At 43.9% G+C, this 23,954-nt stretch overlaps 1 protein-coding gene across 4 annotated transcripts in view; it reads right to left on the reverse strand.

The window, feature by feature from the left end:
• The window catches only part of LOC128755682 (RNA-binding Raly-like protein), a 128,027-nt gene that overhangs the window by 17,100 nt on the left and 86,973 nt on the right, over positions 1-23,954 (reverse strand). For 3 of the 4 annotated variants that reach the window (XM_053859591.1, XM_053859592.1, XM_053859590.1), the window contains exon 3: positions 3,009-3,084. In XM_053859591.1, the coding sequence (XP_053715566.1) occupies positions 3,009-3,084 (76 nt within the window). Of the gene's footprint in view, positions 1-3,008; positions 3,085-21,746; positions 22,072-23,954 lie in introns of those variants that run through there. The other variant, XM_053859593.1, reaches the window with a different exon arrangement.

Consider the following 23,954-nt stretch of genomic DNA (forward strand, 5'->3'; position numbering starts at 1 on the left):
TTATTCTTTATGTTTCAAAGGTAAATACAAGTCAAAGTCTTAGAAAAATATTTTGACATTTCGCCGAAATAGCTCTTACTTTTTCGTCTTATTTCCTGTAACAGCAACTTGACCGAAGCCACAGCCAGATCTCTCTGGTGAAGAGGCGCATGAAACTGGGGAAAGAGCCTTGTGTGGCCCGGGAGCTGCTTGACTGTTTTTTAAGTCATGACGCATCTATCGGTTCTCATCACGGAGTTTCGACTGATGGAAAAATACTCTTTGTTTGGGAACAGGTTTAAAAGCCAAATCTACTGCGTGAAAACGCCGGGATTATAGAGAATAGAATCCAAAAGGTTCTTTATTTCTAGAGGTTCTCATCAGGATTAAGAGGTTTCGCCATACATTTCTACATCCAGCTGGAATTACTTCAAGTCCCAGAGCCTTAATCACATTCGTAAATTCCAGTCTGCGGTGACGGTGAAATGCAAATTCGTGTTTACAGGTGAGACAAGACACAGAACAGTCATTAAATAAGAGGCGTCGCGCCACAGAACAATGAGAGCGCAGTAAATTGGTGGGATCATCAACGCTGGGTGGATCAGATGGATGTTTTGTTGGGAGTAGAAAGCGGCGCCGGCCTCTGTTGTGACACCAGACGGCAGTAAACAAGCTTTGATCGGTTCGCGCCCACAGGAGAATCACAGCCGTGCTTAATGGCGCCTTTAGAGCAGCGTGAGCTTTCAGGCGCTGTCACTGAGGTTTCGAGGAAAAAGTTTCACGTCCACGCAGAGCAAAAACAATTATCATTATTAGCGAAGTGGACGCCCTGGTGGAATGAGGGTCTGCTCCTTCTCACGCTGGTCCATAGCTTGACTCCAGCATGAGCGGAACCAGGGGTTTCTTTCTAGTCCAAAGTCACACATGGAGTCATCGGTAGCTCTCAAGTGACCCTGTATGTGAGTGGTAGTCTGTCTGCATGTGCTGTCCAGGATGTCCCGTCCTGGTTACTGAGGTGGCTGAGGTGGATTCTAGCGTCCTCCTAACACCAGAACTTAAATACACCGTGGAAATTTAAAGTCCCTGCTTGTCTTGTCCTCACCAAATGAGCTTCATTGAAGAGGTGGAAGCCTCCAGGTCCAGACGACCTTTTATTTTCAACTTTGACTGGACTTTAACAACAAAGCCAAAAATTACAGTGTGTTCGCGTTGTACTCTGCCCTGGGAAAGCTCCGCCCCCAAGATGACATCACTTGACGTCGGATTGCCCAGTCGGAAGGCGGGAGAATACTCACCACTGCCGAGATCAGAATCCAAGATGGCTGCTCAGAGTGTCAACAGCGAGTCAAGCTCCTGTGTATATTCCACTTCTAGATTGTTTGAGGCATCCTATTCCTTGACACATATAAATAGAAATGCTTGCGTACTTTGATTTTAAATATTTATGCTATATATGTGAGCTACGCAGATCATGCTAACAATTGCTATCGCTAGTCTAGTCAGTTTCCCACAATGGTACCTGGAACGTGCTGAGCTCTGCAGTGACATCACTCCCAGCACCAAACCCTGACTTACGAGACAACTGGGACACTCCATAAATAACCGTACACACCATAGGTAACAAAATACTCTTACTACCTTCTGTGCTAGAGTTAAAGAACTCGTTGGTTGCTGCTGATTCAGAGTGGTTGGTGTGCTTGTTGTACGTGGATCGCCTCCTCCATCTTCACCTGCCTTCATCATCCTCGAGTCACACTTTCAAACCCCTAAAGTTCTGCCTCTGTGACTTAGTCTCCAAACTTCTCCACGTCGCTCTGATAGACTCATTTCTGACCCTGTTCTTTCAGTGAGGACCTCAGTGTTTTCTTCTCTGAGTGTTGCGACACTGACTGTTGTGAGGGTCAAAATATTACCCATTTTACTGTCCAGCAAAGGTGTATACTGATTCAACAGTCTGGCAACAACAGGAAATAAGAGAGAAATAACAAGAGTCTTAACAGACTGCTCCAATTCTCGAATGTGTATTTGATCATAAATCTTCCCTGTGATTGGAGTGGAACACAAAAATGGCCTTCATTCACCTTCCGTTCATCACACACGAGACACTCTGGTTTTCTCCTCCAAGCCCAAGCAAACAATATCCTCAGCGCTGAATTCCTCTGTTTTGGCTTCTGTAAGTTTCCAGATCAACCGTTAACCTTTGTGATCTTTGCATGTGTTCAACAGTAAAGCTTGAATACTGAACTTCACAAATTCTGTCCTTCACAACATGAACATGTATTGAGCTTTTGATGCACTTCATTTTTTTATTTTTTTATTTCATTTTGACACGTTTTCTTGTTGCTTGCAGACCGTGTTTGGCCCCCAGGCCCTGGGTTGGACACATGCATTATGAAAGTGACCTTAACTGTCCTACGAAGCGTCTCTGTTGTCTCCACCCTGCCTGCACTCTCTCCTTCGCCATCATTCATCGCTGCCCATCCCTAACCTCCTCTACAATCCTATCCATTTACGAGTAAGCTCCATGTGACACGCATTCTGAAGGGCATCTTGTTTTTTAATGAAGTGAAGATGAAATGAGAATTTCATCTGAATAAATTCAAGAGTCGTGTTATTCGTCGAGTATCCTGAAACCACCAGTGTTGGAATCATGTTTGTCCGACCGCTGTGGTCGGACAAAGTGACTCAGTTTTATTCACATTTTTTGTCCTTCACATCAAACCAGAACTCTGCAACTCTCTGAAGCCGCATCACAAAGCAACAGCCATGTTGCATCTGAATACTTTGGTCCTGGCCGACTTGCTAGTGAACATCCAGCAGTGTTGACACTGGTCCTTCACTCAGCTCCCTGCTGGTTGTCAGCAGGGGACGGTCTTCAGCTTGACCCCCTCATTAAAAACACCTTTGTTCCACCCCACATTGTTTGGCTGCTACAATTTGGTTACACTTCAGATTCGGGACCATCAACAAACTCTTTATCCACATGCTTATTCGCAGCATATTAGCCAGTATAAAGGGTTGATTCTTACCCGTACACCGTGGACAGCGGCCGCTTGTTCCCAGCTTTAGGCCTGTAAGGTTTGGGCTCGCCCGCCATGTTTATGTCTGCAAAACAGGAATCATTCATCAGTGAAATCTACAACCTGCTGCTTTCCATTTTCCAGCTTCTTAACTCCGCAGGGACATTCCTTTCTCAACTGCCAGCAGAGACTGGCGTCACCGAGTGCCCTCACACCAGGTGATGTGCGCCGCGTCAGTCAATCACGGCAAACACTGCGGGCGACTGCCGAGCCGAACAAAGGTCAAACAAGCCTTTTAAATACAGGAATCATTTAGAACCCCTTGGATTTTAATCTGAGTTCTGTCACGCCAACTCTAATATTAATATTAATAACACAGAAAAGGAAGTCATTTATTTAATCCGCCATTCAATAACCAAAACAATCACATAATTCTAGTGCAGCCACACATCCATGTTTACAACAAAAACAACTGAAACCAACTTCACATAAGGTTATAAAAGGTTCACTTTCGCTTTCCGTTGCTTCTTTCCTGCTTGCTCTGGTCCCCTTCTTCACACAGTAGTGAAGGGTGGTATCGTGAACCAGTACTGCAGGCTTGATGCACCACTAGATGGCGCTCTTGGTTTAGATATGATGTGAGGTTTTACTTGTTCATGTCCAAAGATTTTAGAGCAAACAGTGCCATCTAGTGGCTTCTGAAAATCACAACACTGTTTCATGAAACCTCATCGATCCATTACACAGAGCCATCAATGCACCACATATCAACACAAATCTCCTTCATAGGCTCCTGGATCCTGCGGTACTCGACGAGTATTTGAAGCATCACTGAGAGCGAAAGGAAGCAGGTCTTTTAGAGAGGATTTAAAACTTTTCCTACTCATGAACAGAAAACATTCTTGGAGCAGGAGTGCGAACCTGTTAATCATCTGGAGCTCCACGGCTTGATGGAGTCAAGCATGAAACAGTTCTAGCAGGACGATGAACAAAAACAAACTCTCCAGAAAAGAAAGAGGCCGCACCGCCCGACACTAGTTTCATCAACTCCTCTCCATCACATGTGCTGGTGTAGCTGCGTGCAACGTCATTCCTCACTGCTGACTCATCTATAGGAAGTTTAATCTAAAAGCTACATTTCCTCGTCACATGCCAACGACTGATGCTAAAATGAGGCGCCATCGCAACAGAAAATGTTTTATTGGTGAGTACATCAGTTTAAGCGACACAGTCTTGTGAACTCTACACTAAAAGGCTGCTACTTTGAAACTCATCATGAAACAAAAACGTATCCTTTATAAACTTCAACCGGGACCAGTCGAACCTCCTCGGAACGTGTCACTTTCTGGTCGGCTTTTCCAGTAACCAGATCACTAGGGATCACAAAACAGTACTGCAGGGTTGATGAAACACTGTCCAAATTTTCAGAGGTCACTAGATAGTGCTCTTGGTTTAGAGATGATGTGTTTCATTGAATTGAATTGAGCTGTTTTTACAGCAGACAGTGCCATCTGGTGGCCTCTGAAAATCAGGACACTGTTTCATGAAACCTCATCCACCCTTCACAGTGTTTCCACTGACTGCTGCAGTGAGCCGCAGACCTCCACAGCAGATGTCTGTTTTGTCCACCTCAGGAGCACAAACATGCCGTGAGCTCAGCGGAACACAATTGGGGGAGGAAGCGGAGCACAAGGCACTACAAGTTCAATATTACTGCCCCACCTATATTCATTCTCCAACATTAAATACAACACAAATACCTCCGGTGATCCCAGCGAAGAAGAGAGTGCAGGCGGGGTGGAGAGGCAGATTGAAAGAGATGCTTGGCAGGACGTGTGGAGATGAAGTGAGGGAGGACAGAAGGTTTGGACACATTGAGAGACACAGTTGGACCAATAATATGATGAAGAAGAGGAGGAAGTGGAGGAAGACAGGTTTATAATGGAGGTGTGACTAGAGAAGGATGGCGAGAGGTGAAGGAGGAGGACTTGCTCGGGCAAACTCTTGAATGACATGCCAAATGAATGCAGAACCATAAGTGTTTAATTCACTCTTCTATTTTACGTTTCGCATGAATACATTTATAAGTATATAAGTATGTATGTAGCACATGTTTCCAGTCTTGAGAGCCATCACAAAAAACAAAAAAATAAAGGACATTTGAGGACTGAAAACCATGCGGTGGGCGAACAAAATACGCGCTGGTGTTCAAGGACTAAACCTTGGGTGTTGAATAAAGTCTCAATCATGAATAAGTCTACGAGTTCCGGGCTCTCTCCGAGAGGAAATACTTAGGTGGTGATACAGAAGTTTTCATTTCACTGCTGCTATTGCAGCGGTGTCACAAGGTTCTCCAGCTTTGAGGAAGAGAACCGACGGGTCAAATCACACAGCCAGTTCAAAACAAGCCAAAAAAAAACTTTTAACAATCTGCTGCAAATGTGTTTCTGTGCGCGGAAGTTACATCTTTGTCACCAGGTCAGGAAGATAAATGAGCTGAGTCATGAAAAAAAGCCTGATTCCACCAGCGGTGAAAAGATGGCACCGAGCCTTAAAGCAACGTGGTTCGCTGAGAAGAAACTTTCGAATAAACTGTTACATTTTCCCAGAAAATTAACTATCTTTTCGAGCCTCACAGCAGCAAAATGTACCTAAATTATTCATGTACCTTCAACACTGAAGTGAGGAATCGCACAGCGCTGGAAAAATGAGCTTCTGGCTCTGACTCTTTCCAGCAGCTGCTCTCAACAGAACCCAGATTAAACTCAGGTCCGCTCGTGTGTCAGGCGTGTGAACACACAGCCGGCGTGTATGTGTGTGTTGTTTGTGCGCACTTGACAGCACATGTCGGCTGTTCTGACTTAAGAGATAATTATGAGCTTCCTCATTAGCTTGAAGACGTGCGTGAAGAGCCAAACATTAATTAGCCTCAAATGTTCCCGCTAAATCCGCCTGACACCCACAAACATGAAGAGCCAGAGACCTTTTTCCCCGCTCTCGCTGCGGCGTTCTCATCTTTCCGACGGTGGCCGCTGCTGTGACTCCAGTCAAGTCCGTGTCGGCAGGTCAGCGGGGGGTGAGTCAGACCCAAACTGAACTTGTTAAGTTGGCCATTATTTTTAAACGCAGCAACTCCTCCAGGGTCATCGATGGGAAAGAGGGGGCCTTTATTTACTGCGGTCTCTTGCGGGCTGTGTGCTCAACACATTTACAATTTTGGAAAAACAGTATCAAGAAATCTGAGCTGTCGTGAAAACACCCTTCTGGTTTTGGAATCAGTGATGAGTTGATTCAAGTTTAAGTGGAACTAGGAGGTCGCCAAGTGTTAGGCGGATGTAAAAAAAAAAAAAAAAAAACGGTGTCAAAAGTCGCATCAATATTTTGTAAATCATTGTTGCTTTATTGAGGCTATGTTTACATGGCAACAGCACCCATGATAACAAATTTATGCGAGAAACTTCACATGGAGTGATACCGCATATACATGGTGATGGTGCCGCTCAGAATTGGATGATGTATCGTGATGGGTAGGTGAGGTATCATGAAACAGTATTGCATGCTTGATGAAACAGTGTCCTAATTTTCAGAGGCCACTAGATGGCGCTGTTGGTTTCTAAATTATTTGAGGTTTTATTGAATGAGTTTCCAGGTCAAGAAATCAGGACACTGTTTCATGAAACCTCATCAACTGTTCAATACTATCTCATGAAACTTAATCTACCCACCACTTACAAAAACCTCTGCAGACCCACACAACTGTTGCTCAACATTTGTACTGTATTGTAATGGTACTTCTTGCGAGAAAGAAGGCAGAAATACTGAAATGAACAGTCTGTGTATTGGCAGGTATCTTGTGATACAATACTTATCCTGATACAGGAGTGGTGATATGATACTTTGTGATATATTGCGATACTGCAAGTTATTTCTGAACAAGATCCATCATTTTAAGGGGCTGAAAAGTGGATAATGCAATACAATATCATGTGCATGGAAAGAAGTTTATTATGATCTTAGACTATTAGACAATTTAGACATTTCCCAGCCCAACAGAGGAAGGATTCGCACCCTTAATCCACAAAATAACTCCAATGTGCAGAAAGAAAAAGCTATTAGTATTAAACAAGTCACAAATGAATCAGCATATCCAAGTACAGTGGTACCTCGGTTTTCGTACGTCCCGGACGTTGAACAAAAATTTCTAGATTTTTTTGGTTCGTATTTCGAACGAAAATCCAGAATTCGAACGCCCCCGAAAAGAGCCGAAAGGGTTTGATGTCCTGTTGTGGGCTGGAGCTGGGACAGGGATGAGGCCAGTCTGGGACAGAGCGTGACTTGGTTTATGACTTTGTCACAGCCAAACCGCACAGAAGCGCACATTCAGAGCTGGACACGCACCGGGCACCTCTTCACTTCTGGAGAGACCTCACTCACTCGGCAACCCCTCCCACATGCAGCGGCCACACACATAGAGGAACAGCCACCTGCAGCAGACACTCTACATTCACTCCTACAAAAGACTGTTTTAAGGCTTGGAACGCATGAGTTCTTTTTCCATTCATTGTCATGGGAAAAATCGATTCGGATTTCGAACAATTCGCTTCTCGAATGGTCGTCTGGAACGGATTGTGGGCGAGAACTGAGGTACCACTGTATATAACTACTTAAAATATCACACAATAAATATTTGAGCAGATTTTCTTACACCCCTAGCAATGATGCAAATATGTAATGAAAACCAAAGCAGTATTTGCTGTGATCAAATAGTTAAATAATGAACCAGAAATACTGCGTATTTCATAGCTGTATGACACAATCTAGGAACACAAACTGGAGCCTCTGAATGTGAGCTCTTACAGAGTGTGGTGGTGTGACACAGCTGAAGTCAACTGGCCGTGGTGTAAACAACAAGTAAAGCGACACTCTGATGAAACTAAAAGGCTTGAAACAAAGTCGCCGGCGGCACCAGATAATGTCTCAGACAATCGTGTTTCGCTGAGGGGAAGTGGGCAGTGAGGGATGTCCGGGGCAGAGCAGCGACCCGTCTTGAAGACACGCCATGTTTAGACAACAAATGAGACCAATCGGCTAAACCGACAGCTTCCTTCGGGGAGTCACGGATCCTTGTTTCCTCGGCTGTCACTGGTGTTCTGGAGTGACTTGCTCCAATCCAATTTCCCCTCTCTGCAAACCTTATACAATATTCATCCACTTGTTTGTTCCACTGGACACAAGAGCATCAGGCCTGCGACCAGTTCCAGCTGAGAAATTACAGGTCGAGTGTCTCAACCTCTTTTTTTATCCGACCCTCATGACTGTCTTGGAGACCTTTGTGGTCGTGAGGTCAATCCCTCACTCATCCTTGTGTGGCTCTGTCGCAGACAGTGTTTAGAATAACCAGAGTAAAATAATAAATACTCTTTGAATCTAACTGTTCTAAAAACAGCAGCATTTCTGGTCAAAGTAAGAGATGAATTTCAGGAGCAGTTGAGCAGGAATTCAACATACATAATGTAAAAACCTGTGACTGGTCACTCAGCTTCACTGCAGCGTGTGAATCTCTGCTGGACCTACAGGCGACAGGTCGAACTTCGCTGGTGCATAATTCAGTTCCAAGCCTGAAGAAACCCTGAGAAAACAACACTCCACGCGTGGATGAAACAGAAGCCGGAACGTATGTGGCAACAATTTAAAGAATTGCATCACAGGTGTAATGTAGCTGCGAGGTTTTGGCGAGCCGACCGGAGCTACAAACCTCCAGCAGCTCACACACAGGTGCGGACAAAAGCCAAAAGTTCATTCTGAGAAAAAGTCAACAGATGTTGCACAACAGTTCTGACTGCTCAACTGGCTGTCAAGGATTCATTGTGACTCAAGCAAACATTCTCAAATCTGAGGGTTTCATTACATGTAGATGTTCGTAGTGCACCGCCACCACTTAAATGAGAGCTGCACTGTCTTTGGAATAATGATCTCTTTTTAATGATAAAATTTCACGTGATCAAACATGTTAAACTAAGTCGAAACAAGCGGATAACACATCATGGAGGTGGACGTGGTTTTTAACAGAAAAATCCTGAGAAAAATACCATATGAAATTCAGTAAATGGCTGTGTTTTCTTCCTGTGTTTTTTCTGTTTTGTTGTTTAAAAAAACAAAACAAAAACAACATGAAAAAAAACAAACCATGAGTCTAGTAATACCGGGATGCTAAGAGACTCCACTAACATTCCAAGACGGCGTGCTGGCTTTAATTTGTTAGCATTCTTGTCGCGATCATTATTAGCTTTAAGCATGTTTTATTGGTCCAAACATACATACGACAGCCTCAGGGCATATGAGGCCGACAACAGTCGGCGAACGCTCGACCCACAAATCAATAGATCCGGAGCTCAATACTGACGCTTTCATTTTGATCAGGAGTGAGGATGCACCGATCGCCATGTTTTTGGCCGATACCGATTTATTTTAAAGTCCCAACAGGCTCATTCTGATTTTTGCTTTTTCTTTTCTTTTCTTTTATTTCCACTGAATCACACAGAAAAGTCACAAAAAAACACAATGGCTGTACACAGCTTGGCCTGAAGGGGGCAGACCTTTGAGGCCTATGAACTAGGTAGATTGACATGGTGCAGGGATGGTGGGCAAGGACTCCAAACTCTCACAGACTCACTTCTGTTCATGTCTCCTAAAGACAACCTCAGTATCTTCATCTCTGACTCGTCTGGCTCTGACTCCTGAGACTCTAAACACCATGGCTGTGACGACTGTCTGGCAGAGCTCTGTAAAAGTACAGAGAGTTCTTCTCCAGTTTTGTGTGAGCGTGACGTAAAAAGTGTTTTAATAATTTGTATTTGCTATTAAAAAAGCAAAAATAAGTCGGTATAAACCTTCAAGGTTCAGAGAAGATCCCTCTAAGTTCAGAAAAAAAAGTCCTCCTAGGGTGACCACTGACATCTGTTCATGTCTTCAACGTTTGATTCCATTTCAAACTCACACGAAAAGCAAAGAAGAGAACCCAGAACAGAGAAGCGTTTTTGTGCAGGCGGTTATTGCTGTGTGATCTCCCTTTCATCAGTGAGGGATGAGCGACATCCAGGCGACAAGACTTTGGGCTTTGATCAAATCCTGGCAGCATGCTGCACCATACGGATGACATATTGAGAGGAATTGCTGGGATGAGCACGTACTCAGGTGAAAATAGCAACACGCGGCGGATATTCCGGGCACGGAGTTTGGCGGGAATATGCATGAGCAGACGAGCCAAGAGAAGTCTGCTTGTAGCCGTAACCGGAGCAGCGACGTTCATCATCCAGCTCCCCTGAAGGAGGAGGCTTGTGCTGCGGGACAGAGACAAGGACCACGGCGTCCACAACCTCCTACGAGGAGGCTTCGCTGACTATTACCTAATGTGGCGGGTTAGAATTCTTCCAGATGGCTTTTCATTGTTCACATCCTCGCCGTCAGAGCTGAGCTCCAGAGGAAGTCCTGGCTGAACAGGATGGAAGACCATCTTTTTGTTTCATTCTTGCTCCTTTTACGATCAAAACTGCACCAGTCTGTTTCTAAAACCATGCTACCGTCACTGATGCTTCCATGCCTTCTTTATGTTGGTATTGCTGTTCATGAGTGATGGGTAGATGAGGTGTCATGAAACAGTATCACAGGGCTGATGAAACAGTGTCCTAATTTTCAGAGGCCACTAGATGGCGCTCTTGGTTTAGAAATGATGTGAGGTTTCATTGAATGAGTTGTTCAAGTCCAAACATTTAACAGCAGACAGTGCCATCTGGTGGCCTCTCAAAATCAGGACACTGTTTCATGAAGCCTCTTTGACCCTTCAATACTGTGTCATGATTTATTTCACTGAGTCCATTGTGTTTTCATCTGTCATGTCCTCAATGGAGCAGCAACAGAAGACGCCATGAAAGTCTGCCTTCTCTCCAACTGTTCAGGACTGTCCATGATCCATGATCCATGAACCAACCCCCTAGAACAAGTACAGGTACTGTACAAAGGCAGTCGTGGGTTGAGAGCGGTGGCAGAGTGTGTGGGTTTTTCAGACTGAAAACAATTCAGATTTATCATTTTTGAAGAGGTTCAGGCGACTTTTTTATTTTTTAATTCTTCTTCTTCTTATTTTTTCACATTATTATTTTCCCTACTAAGCTTTTCTGTTCCAAACCTTATTATACAAAATACAAAAACAAAATCCTTTATTTATTTTATTTTATTTATTAATTTAAACCTTTTTTGTTTCTGTAACAAAATTATTCTTCTGGATTCAAAACTCATTTTGGAACAAAAAATATCAGTAGAAAGTACAACAACTACAATAATTCCATAAAAAAAAACAGTGATAATGTTTTTTAATGTTTATTTTCTCATGTGAAACACCACCTCATCACTACACATGCAACCACATGCAGATAAGTCCAAACAGTGAGCAGAACCGGGGAGAGAAACTCAAGGAAGTGCATCAACAAAGGCAGCCGTGGGTGGAGAGCGTCGGTGGAGAGCGAGGGTGAAGCTCCATGAACCTGAGTGTAACACGCTGTAAACTTAGATATGAGGCCTTTGACTGAGGACATGACCTGAGATGAGGGAGCAGCTCGTCTTTTTTGAGCACCTTTCTGAACCAGGAGCAGCATCAAGGACCAGACTCGGCATCAGACAGGTCCAGGTCAGTCTCTGAGGCAAAGAGCTCTGACCCAGTCCAACTCTCCCCCTCTCTTCCCCGACAGCTCCTTCTCCTCGCCTGTGCTGCTGCTCCACCACATCACCTTTAAAACCATTAGCGGCAGGTACAAGCGCGACAGCGGCGGAATCACGGCCCAACAACAACGCAGCAGGCGAGCGCGGGCGTTTTTACAACAGTGCGAAGTGAAGCCAGGACACTGGAGCGAGATATTTACATATCAAAAGGTGCTTTTTTGGATTCTTTTTGTGCTGCATGTTTGATGTTCAAAGTTGCAGGTGAGACGACGACTCTGGTCCAGACAGATATCTCCACTTTTGATTCTCTAATTCATCACAGGGGTTATTCATCCTGCTGACCCCTGGGCATAAATAGGCTCAGATCAAGCAGTTGCAAATTTGCGCTAATAAAATATGCATGCTGTTCATTTTCCAGGGTTTGCCAGTCGCCTGTAATCCAATGTGTTTCGCCGCAGGACTGTATCTCCGAAAAGAGAGTCTCCTTTTACCTGGAAAGCTCTTTCCACAGGATCACAGGCTTCTCAGTAGCACAGGTTTAATATGAGGGACTTTCAATGACTCTCTCTCCAAAACCTGAGAGGCAGAGCAAAGCCAAGCAGCGGAGGGACGGTGCTTCCAGTGTCAATCACAGGAGAGAGGGTTTTTGAACGGCAGGTCTGTGAGTCATAAACATCAGTGTTCAATTTTCTCGGCCCTTTTTTCAACTTGTTCTTAGTCACATTTAGTTCGTCACATATCACTTTTGTTAGTCATGTTTTAATCGATTAAAAAAAAAAAAAAAAGAAAACGCAATGTATTTTAGTCAAAGCATTTTTTTCCTTCCTGAAAAAAAAAAAATAAATAAAAAAAAATATATATATATATATATATAAAACCCCAGGGCCGGCAGGGGCCCGCATTGAGGACTGGGGAGGACTCGAACCTTCTTTTTTTGATAATCTTTTTCTGTTGTTTTCTGTCTTTCAGTTCCAATTTTTTTTTTCAATTTATTTCTATTAAAATTGCAAGCATTTTTTTCTCTCCATTTCAAAATGTCTTTCTGGATTTTGAAACTCTCATTTTGGATTGAAAAAAAAATATTCATAAAAATAACAGCACCTATAGTTACTGTATAGAAATAACTTTTATTTTTATTATTATTACTCTGTTTCCCTTTAAATTGCAGATTTCCTTTTTCCAGTTTTAAACCACTACTTGTTCATTTAATTTTCGGCCACAAAATTCTACAATAAAAAAAAAAAAAAATCAAAACAATCAACACAGTGAAAACACAACTTTTCCCAAAGGTTTTTGTTTTGGATTCCGAGCTATTCTGTGTTGGCTTCATTGACCCTGAACTGGCTCCACACTTCCCGACAGCTGATCCTGACCCTGTGACGGTGATTGATTCTTCTGCCCCTCCAAACTGACCCGCTGCTTATTTGATTCTCGGACGGTTGGATCCTGACAAACAAGCTTGTATTGTGATTCCAGCTGTATTGTACCACAACTCACTCAGGCGACTGACAACACACTTAACTGGAATATATCCTCTGTGCCTTTGGAACAGATGAGTAATACACAGGTATTTAATTTCCTATTCTTTAGCTGTCGCCCTTCACTCAGCCTCAGGTTTGAGGCTTTGTGTTGATGCTCAGCCCACACATTTCTGGGACTGTACAACAGCGCTGAGGTTATTTTCAACAGTGATTCAATCAGGAAAGTTTCAAGGTCGCAGCAGGAGAAAGTTGAAGGTCGATGGCGCCCTGAGAGCGACACACTCGAGGGTCTTCCTGTTGGATATTTTGCAGAGGGCAGTATTGAACCTCACAGAACAGACACCTTTCCCGCGTCAAAACACATTTTAAAGTTCCATTCCCTCAACGTGTTTTCGTGACACTACAGTATGAAATATGTGTTGATCCACGCAGCATCAATCCTCCAGAGTCTGGACGGAGCACGCTGACATCAAACTCTCCTCCTCGTGGCTTCACACACGTCCACGAGAGGCATGTAAGCTCGTGATCAGCAGCCGCTTCATGCCGGCTGGAGATGGAGTCCCTCTGTGTGGGAGCAGCCTGCGAGCCCATTCACACAACTAACACCACCCAGGCGAGAAATGACGGAGAAAGCAAACAGCCCAGACACGCCAGGCGGAAAATGACATGGTTCCAGGTTTTAGGTGAGGCCGACTCCCATTCTTCTCACGGGAAATGGACTGAGTCACAGCGTAACAAGATGTCGTACGAGTCTGGCGACTAGATTCACCTGACCAGGACGAGGTCCGTGTCACTGACCACGCCGCCTTGCATTTGTACAAGCTGCAACTCACACCACTGTCTGTTGTGTCATTTTAAGTGAGGATGAAAGTTACTTTTTATGTCCATAAGCCTTCATCAGTTTTGCCCCGACAATTAATAAATCATGAATCTTCAGTAACACCATTTTAATGAAGGCTTCTTTCAATAAACCTTCTCTCATCCCTCCATTTGTGGAGCTGTCTTCTTCATCTAGGGCCTTTATATCGTATAATCTCAATTTAGTCATGTTCAGTCAGCACCAATATTACAATGCTCTGCTCTATATTTCACTGTTATTGTGAGCTTTCCATGCTCTGATGGATGGTTCAGAGACTCAGGAGTCAGAGGAGTCAGTTGAAGTTGAAGATGCTGAGGCCGTCACAGGGTGGTGCTGAGAAGTTTGAGGACAAAGTTAGGATGGATGGAGAGGAGAGACAGGGTTGGACCAAGAATGTTGGAGATGGAGGAGAGGAGGACAACCGATGAGGCCACGATGAAGGAGGACAAGGAGGCGGGACTAGATGAGATGGAGGGAGATGACCAAGGAAGAACAGTGGGTCATTTGAGTCGGGCAATGTACTGATGATACCGTAGAAAACATGATCAATCTAAATAGATTTTTTGCATAAATACCATAAAGTACAGACTATAGTGTGCAGTGGAATATTGACCCTACCCTGTAAATGTAAGAAGGAAAATAGATCTTGTTCATCTATAAGCCAGAGCGGTCTATAAGCCGCGGGTGCGGTGGTGCTGTCTGCACCGTAGAAAGGTCAGGTTTGCTTAAAAATGCATGAGGATCACTTGACTCATGATGAGTCGTGAAACAAACTGGCCAATGTTCTGAAATGGAATCATCAACACCTCACATCTTTTATTGCCATTAAAGCGCTCAAAATCCGCCCGAGTGTCCAACACCGCAGGCCGTCTCAGCTGGGTGGAGGTTTGACCACACAATCCACCTTCTTGTGTCAGACAAACAAATTGTTCTCCACCTGTCTTCATCCACTTGTCACACCTCCATGTGCTCCTTCATCATCACTCTCATAGGTTGTCTTCACCTCTAACTCCCTGTCCTCTCCATGTGTCCAGTCAGGCCTTCCTGACTTTGTCTCCAAACTTTTCCATTAAAGCGCTCAAAATACACTGTTTTCGGCTCAGTATTTTGGCAGCATGACACCTGTAAAAGTCCAAATATTAGCCGTGTTGTTGTATAAGGGTTCAGACGGCGAGAAAAAAGTAGCGGCTTATAGTCCGTAATTTATGGTATATTTTTTGGGATTGACAGAGGGACATAAATAACTGCATACCTGCAGTTAAGTTGATGAAAAAAACCATCAACATCTATTGAACGGTAATGGGAGAATTTTTCCCTCCTCAGAGCTTTGACCTTTAACAGAATTCCGACCTTGAAACATGCAACGACGTCTGAGAAACATCTCCATGTTCCGAGCAATCATCGTTCAGGGCAAAAACTGAACGTTAATTATGCACAGATAATTGTCAGACTGATGGTGTCTGACTTGTGTGTGTGTGTGTGTGTTGGTGTCACACTGACTGGCGTTCCTCCCGGCGACTGTCCGAACAGCTCATTCCTAAATGCTCTCAGAGCGGCTGGTGGGCGAGACGAAGACTCTGGAGAAGTGACATCTCGTGACAACTCCGTCACATTATTTCATCATGGCTGGAGGACTGGTCCAGGTCCTTCCTGGCGCCGTTTCCCGGAGAGCGAAGCTGCTCCACTTCACAAGCACACACACAGAAGTCTCGCTGCCTGTGGATGCTGCGCGGAAGGTGGCGACCAGAGTGACTGGAACGCATTAGATTCTGTAATTGCTTGTGATTTATTCAAGAGAACCAGAGCAGTCGAGGCGAACAGCTCTGGCAGGGATTGTGATGCGCATGATTTGTATTCCTGCCCCCGAGATTCTGGGCACCAGAAGCAGAAGAGACGTCTAAGAAAAGCAGAAAGAAAAAAAAAAAAAAAACTTGGATGCACACAGTCGCCCTTCACACACGGCGTTTAAGAGACAGGGAGGACGACTGACAGCAGACAGCCCGTCTCACCGCGCTGTCGTCGGCAAACATAAACAGATGCTGAAGCCAACCTGCAGCCGGCGACGAGGCGGTTATCAAAGCTGACGCCGGATCAATAACGGATGGACAGCGGAATAATTTCAGCTATTTTCGAAGGCAGATTGTTGGCTGGAGTGTGTATAGACGTTTCAAAGAGCTCGCTCACGGCTTCATTTTAAAGTCTCCTGGATTCAAGAAGACTGACAGCAGCTGGAGCTGGTGATGTCTCAACGCTCGCACGCTGCAATGTTTGGTGACCTTGATCCTGATCTGGTCACGCCTCCAGGTCCTCACTCATCATGAACCTTAGTCATCCACCTCCATCTATCTCAGCCCAACACTGAGTGGAGGTCTGACCGAACAATCTACCTTCCTTTTGTCAGAAAAACACACTGTTCACACTGTCTTCATCCACTTGTCACAGTGTCATGTCCTCCTTCATCACGACTCCTGTTGGCTGTCTTCACCTCCAACTTGGTCGTGTCTGTGCGTGGAATGCCCTCTCGGCTTGGTGTCTGTGTGAGGACTGACAGACATTGAAAGGGTTTCCGCCTGTTTGTTTACAGACACGCCGATCGCAAGCTCCAAAACTCAGTGACTCAGATGACTTTGATCAGGTTACCGCATCATGATGCCAGCCTGGCTTGTGAGGTGCCATCGCTCTCAGCAACAAGCTCAGTCACGATGAGTTGAAACAAACAATACCCATGATGCTTTGCAGCCCATCAACTGATTTCTGGACTGCAGAATATACGGGCAAACAAGCGTCCTTTCGCCAAGAATGCGCCACTGAAACTAGAGTTATGTGATTGAACACGGCGTCAGGATGCGCTGCGGACGGAACGTGTGCTTCAATTGAAAGCCTAATGCGTCAACACTGAAGGCTGCCATCGGCGTCAGTGTAGGATACAAAAGTCCACTTTCCCAACGTCAATATATTCACTCCACGGGAAGGAGGATGTGTTGGTGGAGCAGCTGTAGACTCACTTGCTAACAGTATGGTTTCAAACCAAAGGTGGAGAGAAGAAACGAAACAAGAAAGAATTCAAGGCCAGTTTCAGTGAAGCATCACCTGAGTCATGTGACACATGACATGACCACACGATCCGACACCTGAGCTATAGAACCAGATCACCACATCAGTCAAGGTGCAAGCTTCAATACAAGCTCTGTCGTGACTGTGAGACGCACCACAATTTATTTCAATGTTCACAGCCAGAAATCACTTTTTGTGACCTATTTTTGATAAAAAATAAAAATGTGTTCAAGTGTTCAATGTTCAAATGAAGCCAAAAAGCAGAATACAAAACGTGTGAAGTCACGCCTGTGTTGGAACTTAGATGTGCAGAGCAGCAACACACTTTTGTTCCTATTCCTGCTCATTAAAACGTGCTTATTCTGAAAAACTTTCATATCCTTCTTTGACAATGCAAGTTGTTGTTGTATGATAAAAACGAATTAAGGTTTCAAGTCATGAGGTTTCTTCATGAAATCATAACTGCATTACAGCGAATGGTTTTGAAATAGTAGCTTGTTGTGTTCTCTGTTGACACACTGACAAAGAGAATATTGTTTCTACATACTTTAAAGTTACACAACACTGTAAGTAAAGTAGTGGAGCAGGGCCTGCCTGGGGGGGCCACAGGGATGGGCATCTCTGACTGGGGAGCGGGGGCAGTGATGTGCCAGATTTTAAGCCCATTGAATACACAAGAGTACGTCCTTCAGGGTCCACCTTAAGGGCCTACCTTAACAGGCCCACTGACATTTTGACAAGAGAAAAGCTGAGGGGAGTTAACCTCATGATGGAGGCCCCTATGCTGCAAGGGAAAGACCCCCCTGGTGTTTAGAGGACTGGTTTGAAGACCCCCCACTTTATCAGACGTACTCCAGGCAGCTAGAGTATTGCAAATTAAAAAAGGGGTGTGAGAAACTATGGAAATTTAAATGGACTATATCCATATCAAACAAACAAACACAGTCCCCGTAAGACGGTTCTTGTTTACAAATGCTACGATATATTTCAGTCCGGCAATATATCGTATTGATACTCCTGTATCAGGATGCGTATCGTATCACCACCTCGCCCTGATACAAACTGAGGAAAACGAAGTTGAACACAGCAATCTTGAATACTTGACTCTTAAAACTGTTTTTTTTTCATGGTGAATTAAAAAGTATATTCTATTTATAGAGATCTTGGTATCTTAGATCTGGAATCGTGCCAACTCTATCACAGCGCTGCCCAATTTTTCCGTTGATATTAATGTTGCTCTCTCAAGTAGAAGACAACGTTGTTTGCTCTCTCAGCTTCATTCAGCAGATCTGACCACCTGCCACACGGCAGTATCAACCCGCACCAAATGGTCACCAAAAAGACATGAGCAGCTCTTTAGAAGCCAGAGTGAAAATGAGCTAACGCTGTTATTATTTCCAGAAGCCACAATCAGAGACAGAATCCGGAGCGCGACTGTTGATGCAGTGTGATGAGGCCGCATCTGTTCCCACAAGATCCTGCGCAGTATCATCTTTAATATTCATGGGCTTCATCTCCAAGCCCCCGAAATGAAGTAGCTGAGATCAGTTCTTCCACCGGAGTATAACAGACCCGCTGAGCCAGAAGTGACTCCCTGCAGAGCTCAAACATTTGGAGAGTTTTCCTGGAATGAGTTTGAACTTAAATGTGTTAAACGATGCAGAATTTTAGGGGGAAGCTGGCGGTGTGTGACGGAACACTGCATCTCTTCGACGCCTCTGCGCTCACGCTGAAGGTTTAAAGCCAGGAAATTTAGCACAAACTTCTGCCTTGACTCCTGAGGGCCGACTGGCCTTCACGGTCAAAGTGCTGTAAATTTCCTGGAGTAAATTATAGATGCCGCTTTTTCCAGAGTTCTGAGGGTAAAATTCGAGGTGGGCTCTGTAAAAAATGGTCAATGTGATGTCACACACTAAAGTTCATGCTGATGCATTCAACGTTTCTTAGTTTTCATTCGAGGAATTATTTTAAAAGCTCCACAACAAAGTTTGCGTCACGACTACAAGTGGAAAAAAACCCAGTCAAACTGTGAGATTCGTACTCACCAATCACACCAATAGCTCAACCTGCTTCTTCAACAACGACACATATTGCTATTGTCCGCATCTGGCAGAAGATATCCAGTCCGATAATAAAGTAGTCAGCATCCAGTGTTCAGAAAGTCCCTGCCAGGTTTTGGGTTTCAAGACCTTGTGTCTCAGACATGGCCTGGATGCTGAAGATCTCATCCTTGCTCTTCTTCATCCCTACAGCCTCGCACGCTGACGTCAAAGCGAAGATGCGCATATCATCTGCAAAGAGCTTGATATTCATTTCCTATAAGTGAAATTCTAGGCTTCATCTGCCTTAGCGGGATCTGGTTTAAGAGATAGGAGTCATACCAAGGCCGTACAACCCGACCAGGAAGGTTGATCCAGGCACAGCTGAAAGATAAAATAAAATAAAATAAAATAAAATAAAATAGGCTCTGATGAAAACTGTTCGACAAAGACCCCCAAATGTTTACATATTCAGAATATACAAAAAACCCCATGGAGTAAAAATCTGACCCAAAAGAATCGGTACAATACTAAAATTATGAATAATATGACTTTAAAAGTGTCAAATAAAAGAAAGATTTGAATAACATAGGTGCAAATGTGAAGGAAAATATGAAATAAGTACATTTGAAAAACAAACTAGAAACAAAAGATGACCACAAAACGAGTTTGACTTCATGATCAATGTTGATGAGGTGAGGGCACTTTATTGAAGTTATTGATTAATAAACAATAAGTGATATGAAAGAAACACTTTCTACATAATACACAAGCATTTATGATTGAACAAAGCCAAAGTGGAACAGAATAACGACATCAGTTCTGAGCTACAATTATTTCATGTTAAAAAAAAATACATGCAATTAATAGTAAGTCAAAGCAAAGACGACAAAAAAGAAAAACGAAAAAAATGAAAGGCAAAATTTACGGCAAGAAGTAAATACAAGACCATTCAAAATATTTCCAAAACAAAGTGCACAGAGGACTGAGTGTCTGAGAGGAGCTGTCCATGGTGCTGAAACTGAGCAGCGCATCCAACAGGAGCTTAAACGCGTGAAAGAGTGGGATGTTTTGATTTATTAAAAACCTCTCAAGTCAACTGCGGCCGCCACAGAGCCACATGAAATCATCTGTCCATTATTTATCTCTCAATTTCTGTCGCTGAAGCGGCATCAAGAAGAGCTAAGTGCTTTTGTATCAAACTGAGGAGCCGAGATGAAAAACACAACTCACATGTTTTTAAAACACCAGTGATACGTGACTAGCAAAGGCAACAGGCTTCACATTAATAAGGAACTTCCTCATATGAATTGCAAAGAGAAGCCGTAGCATATCATAAGCGGATGACCACGTGGTTAAGATGCTAATAATACAGACAAGCCAATGTTCCACTCAACCCTTCGCCTTCAAATGATGGAAACAGATGAATCCACTACAGAAGCACAAAAAAAAACCCTTTATTTAACTGTGAATTGAACTGAACTGGCAGCACTCCTCCCAAACTGAAGGTCACTCATAGTTTGTCCTCTAACTCCTGGTTCTTGTGTGGTGGACCAACAGCTGGGTGAAGTCCTCTCTCCTTCAGAGCGCTTCCTCCTCAGACACAAGAGGCTGGAGAGGTGATCTGTTCCAGGCTCTATTTAAGCCAACAAGCCTCAGCAACCTCTTCCCTGTGCTTTCATTTGAATGTCCGCTTTAGAGCACTGCAGCGTTTGGCCACGACTCACCGCTAAAGTTTCCATTTATGCTCTGAGAAAGGTTGACATTTACACTATAATTTATGTTCCCTATATTCCCCAACTTGCTCCGGCCCAACTCATGTTTTTAATATTTCAAAATTGTAATTGTCCTCAATATTAGAGTAGGTGAGTCTCTGAATAAAAATAATGTGAAGACTTTATGTGATACAGTGCCATCTAGTGGCGTCGGAAAATGAGGACAGCGTTTCATGAAACCTCAGCCCGCCACTGGTGTCAGTGCTGCTCAGTGGCCCAAATGTTTCTGCTCAGAATTATGTTGTTTAAGGAGAAGCCGTCAACAGAGTGAGGGTCTGGAGCCAGGCGGCGACTTGAACTTCTTATCACGAAGCAACAAAAACAAACACTTACAGGAAGTAATAATGTAGATATGATCTAAGAAAATCCCCAAATATATATGAAATATTTAGGTTCACATCGTTCAGCCACAGACATTAAATGCTGCTTGAATTAATGGCTAAAATCTGACTATATTTATTTATTTATATCTTTTTACTCATTTATGTATTTACTTTATATATTTTTTATTTTAATAATAAATCCATGCATTTGTTTTTTGTTTTTTTTTACTTAAAACACGTTGCAATAACGACTTCACGTGTGTAAGCGTTCATTTTAAATAGCGGTGTTCCTTGTATTTAATGCATAAAAACGCACATTTGTCGTCGTTTTGAAGAGAAAGAGGAGAATCACGTCACGGTCAAACGCAGGGCTCTCGTTAACTTTGACGCTGCGAAACATGGTCGACCTAAATCCAGTTCAGAATCGGCACCAGTCGAGCCAAACGTGACAGCAACAGCATCCGGCAGCAGATTCGGGGGGATCGCAGCGGAGAAACTTACATCGACGGTTGCGACGCTTCCCCTTGAACATGGTCATGATGTAGCGGTCCAGCTTGGCGACCTGGCGGGTTCTGGTTGCGGATCGAGCGAATCCAGCCGCGGAACGGGACCGAGCTTCGTGCGGTGTTTGGAGACGACGGAGTAAATTCAGACGGAGAAGTGGAGACACTTCTGGAGGACGGATCGAACCATGACGGGAGCGGGAGGAGGGGGCAGGTGTATGGGGCGCCGGACGTGCCAAAAATAAGAAGTGAACTCAATTGTCGTTTGGATTATGACGAGACGATCCACGCGTTGGTCCCCGTTTGAATAGCTCAACTGAAAAGGTGTCGTCTATCCATTCATTTTCTGCAGCAGTGTCGTGGGGGCAGCGTCCAAATGGAAGAGACCCAATGTCGCTCTCTGAAAAACCCCATCCGCCTTTAAAAAGCGGCACAAATATTCAATGTGTCCTGGGTCTTTATCATTAATATTTATCTATTAATTTATTCCCAAGACTTCAAATACTGTGGTTATTGTGGTTCGCTTGTCGATTTATTTATTTTTGTGAATATCAGCTGTGAAAACGATTGTAATAAAGCTGAATGGAACATATGAAATGATCACGAATCACTACACAACAGCTACATTTCCTCTTCAGGACCTGTTTGTCTCCAGGACCCAGAGACCTGCAGGTGGGATCAGAGCCGACCCTTCTCACCCTGGACATGGACTGTTTGTTCCTCTTCCCTCTGGCAGGAGGCTACGGTCCATCCAGACCAGAACCTCCCGTCACAGGAACAGCTTCTTCCCCTCGGCCCTCAGACTGTTGAATTCGTGATCAGCCTTTATTTTATTTTATTTTATTTTATTTTATTTTATTTTTTCAGGACTTTGGGCTACTCACTGACCATGGCAATACATTAAATTCTGATTCTGATTCTAAAGAAAAATAAAAGATAAAATAAAAGACAAAAAGAGGAATGCTAGCAACTTTGATTGATAATTATTACCTTTGAAAAAAAATTCCAACATACCGGAGAATGCAAAAATTTACTTAAAAACCCCAGAAGACTGCCACCTTCGTCCCTTTTAAATAACTTATTTTACTTTGCATTTATACTGAATTACATCATTTTTAACGTACGTCATATATGCTATATAACTATGGTCAAACTCAAGCAGTCTCACTAGGACAGCAGGTGGCAGGGGTGTCCCAGTGGTGTTGCAGTGCAGATCGTTCTCTGGACCACTATGAATCGTACAGGATTTGAGATTTTTTTTTTCCTTTAGATTCCCACCGTCTGTCATTGTCATAGAGAAAGATCCAGCTGTCTTTCAGGCGCCCCCTAATGGCCAGCCAGAGATAGCAGCAGCAGTGTCTAAATCCTGAAACTGGATTAGTTACGTGAACACACATTCACGGGGCGTCATTCTAGAAAGCAGGTTTTGATGCATTCTGGGAAACAGCACAGTGTCCTGATTCCTAGAGGCCACCAGATGGCGCTGTCTACTGTAAAACGTTTGGCCCAGAACAACTCCTTCAATGAAACTTCACATTATTTCTAAACCATGAGCGCCACCTAGTGGCCTCTGAAAATGAGGACACTGTTTCATCAACCCTGCAACACTGTTTCATGATTCTCATCTGCCCATCACTGCTTCTTGTTGGTGAGTATACAATGCTTGAAGAGAACTTGATGGACTGCGCTGAACCTGAGCTGAGCCAGAAGGGCAGCTGCTCCCTCCTGTGTGCACGGTGGACTCATGCAAATAATGGGTGTTAAGGAGATACAGAGCAACTGTTTTGACAACAAAAAACCCAAAAGGTCTGTAAATGTGATCAGGGAGGGAAAAATCACAGAGGGAAAAGTGTCTCAGTAAAATGGTAAAGAGTGACTGTGAGTGGATGAATCTGTGTCGCATGAATCCACAGAAAAGGTGCCCTCTCTGTGTGCAGAACAGAGACTGTGGCGAACACGGACCTCTGGACTCGCTGTGGAGGAAAGCAGCAGCTCATCATACTTGCAGATGGGGACTCTGTTACCACGGCGACACAGATAAGGAAGCGGCTTGGTTGCAGTATTTGGGTGATTCATTTCACCATATTACATTATCGTTGTGTGGGCTGGGAAGAAGTTTCTTTGGGGGGAAGATGCATTTTGAGGAAACAGAAAATCGATATGGAAGTTTTGACTCCGGCAGGATGAGCACCAGGATTTTGGTTTG

This window comes from Synchiropus splendidus, chromosome 3 (genome assembly GCF_027744825.2).
Source record: "Synchiropus splendidus isolate RoL2022-P1 chromosome 3, RoL_Sspl_1.0, whole genome shotgun sequence".
Lineage (NCBI taxonomy): Eukaryota > Metazoa > Chordata > Actinopteri > Syngnathiformes > Callionymidae > Synchiropus > Synchiropus splendidus.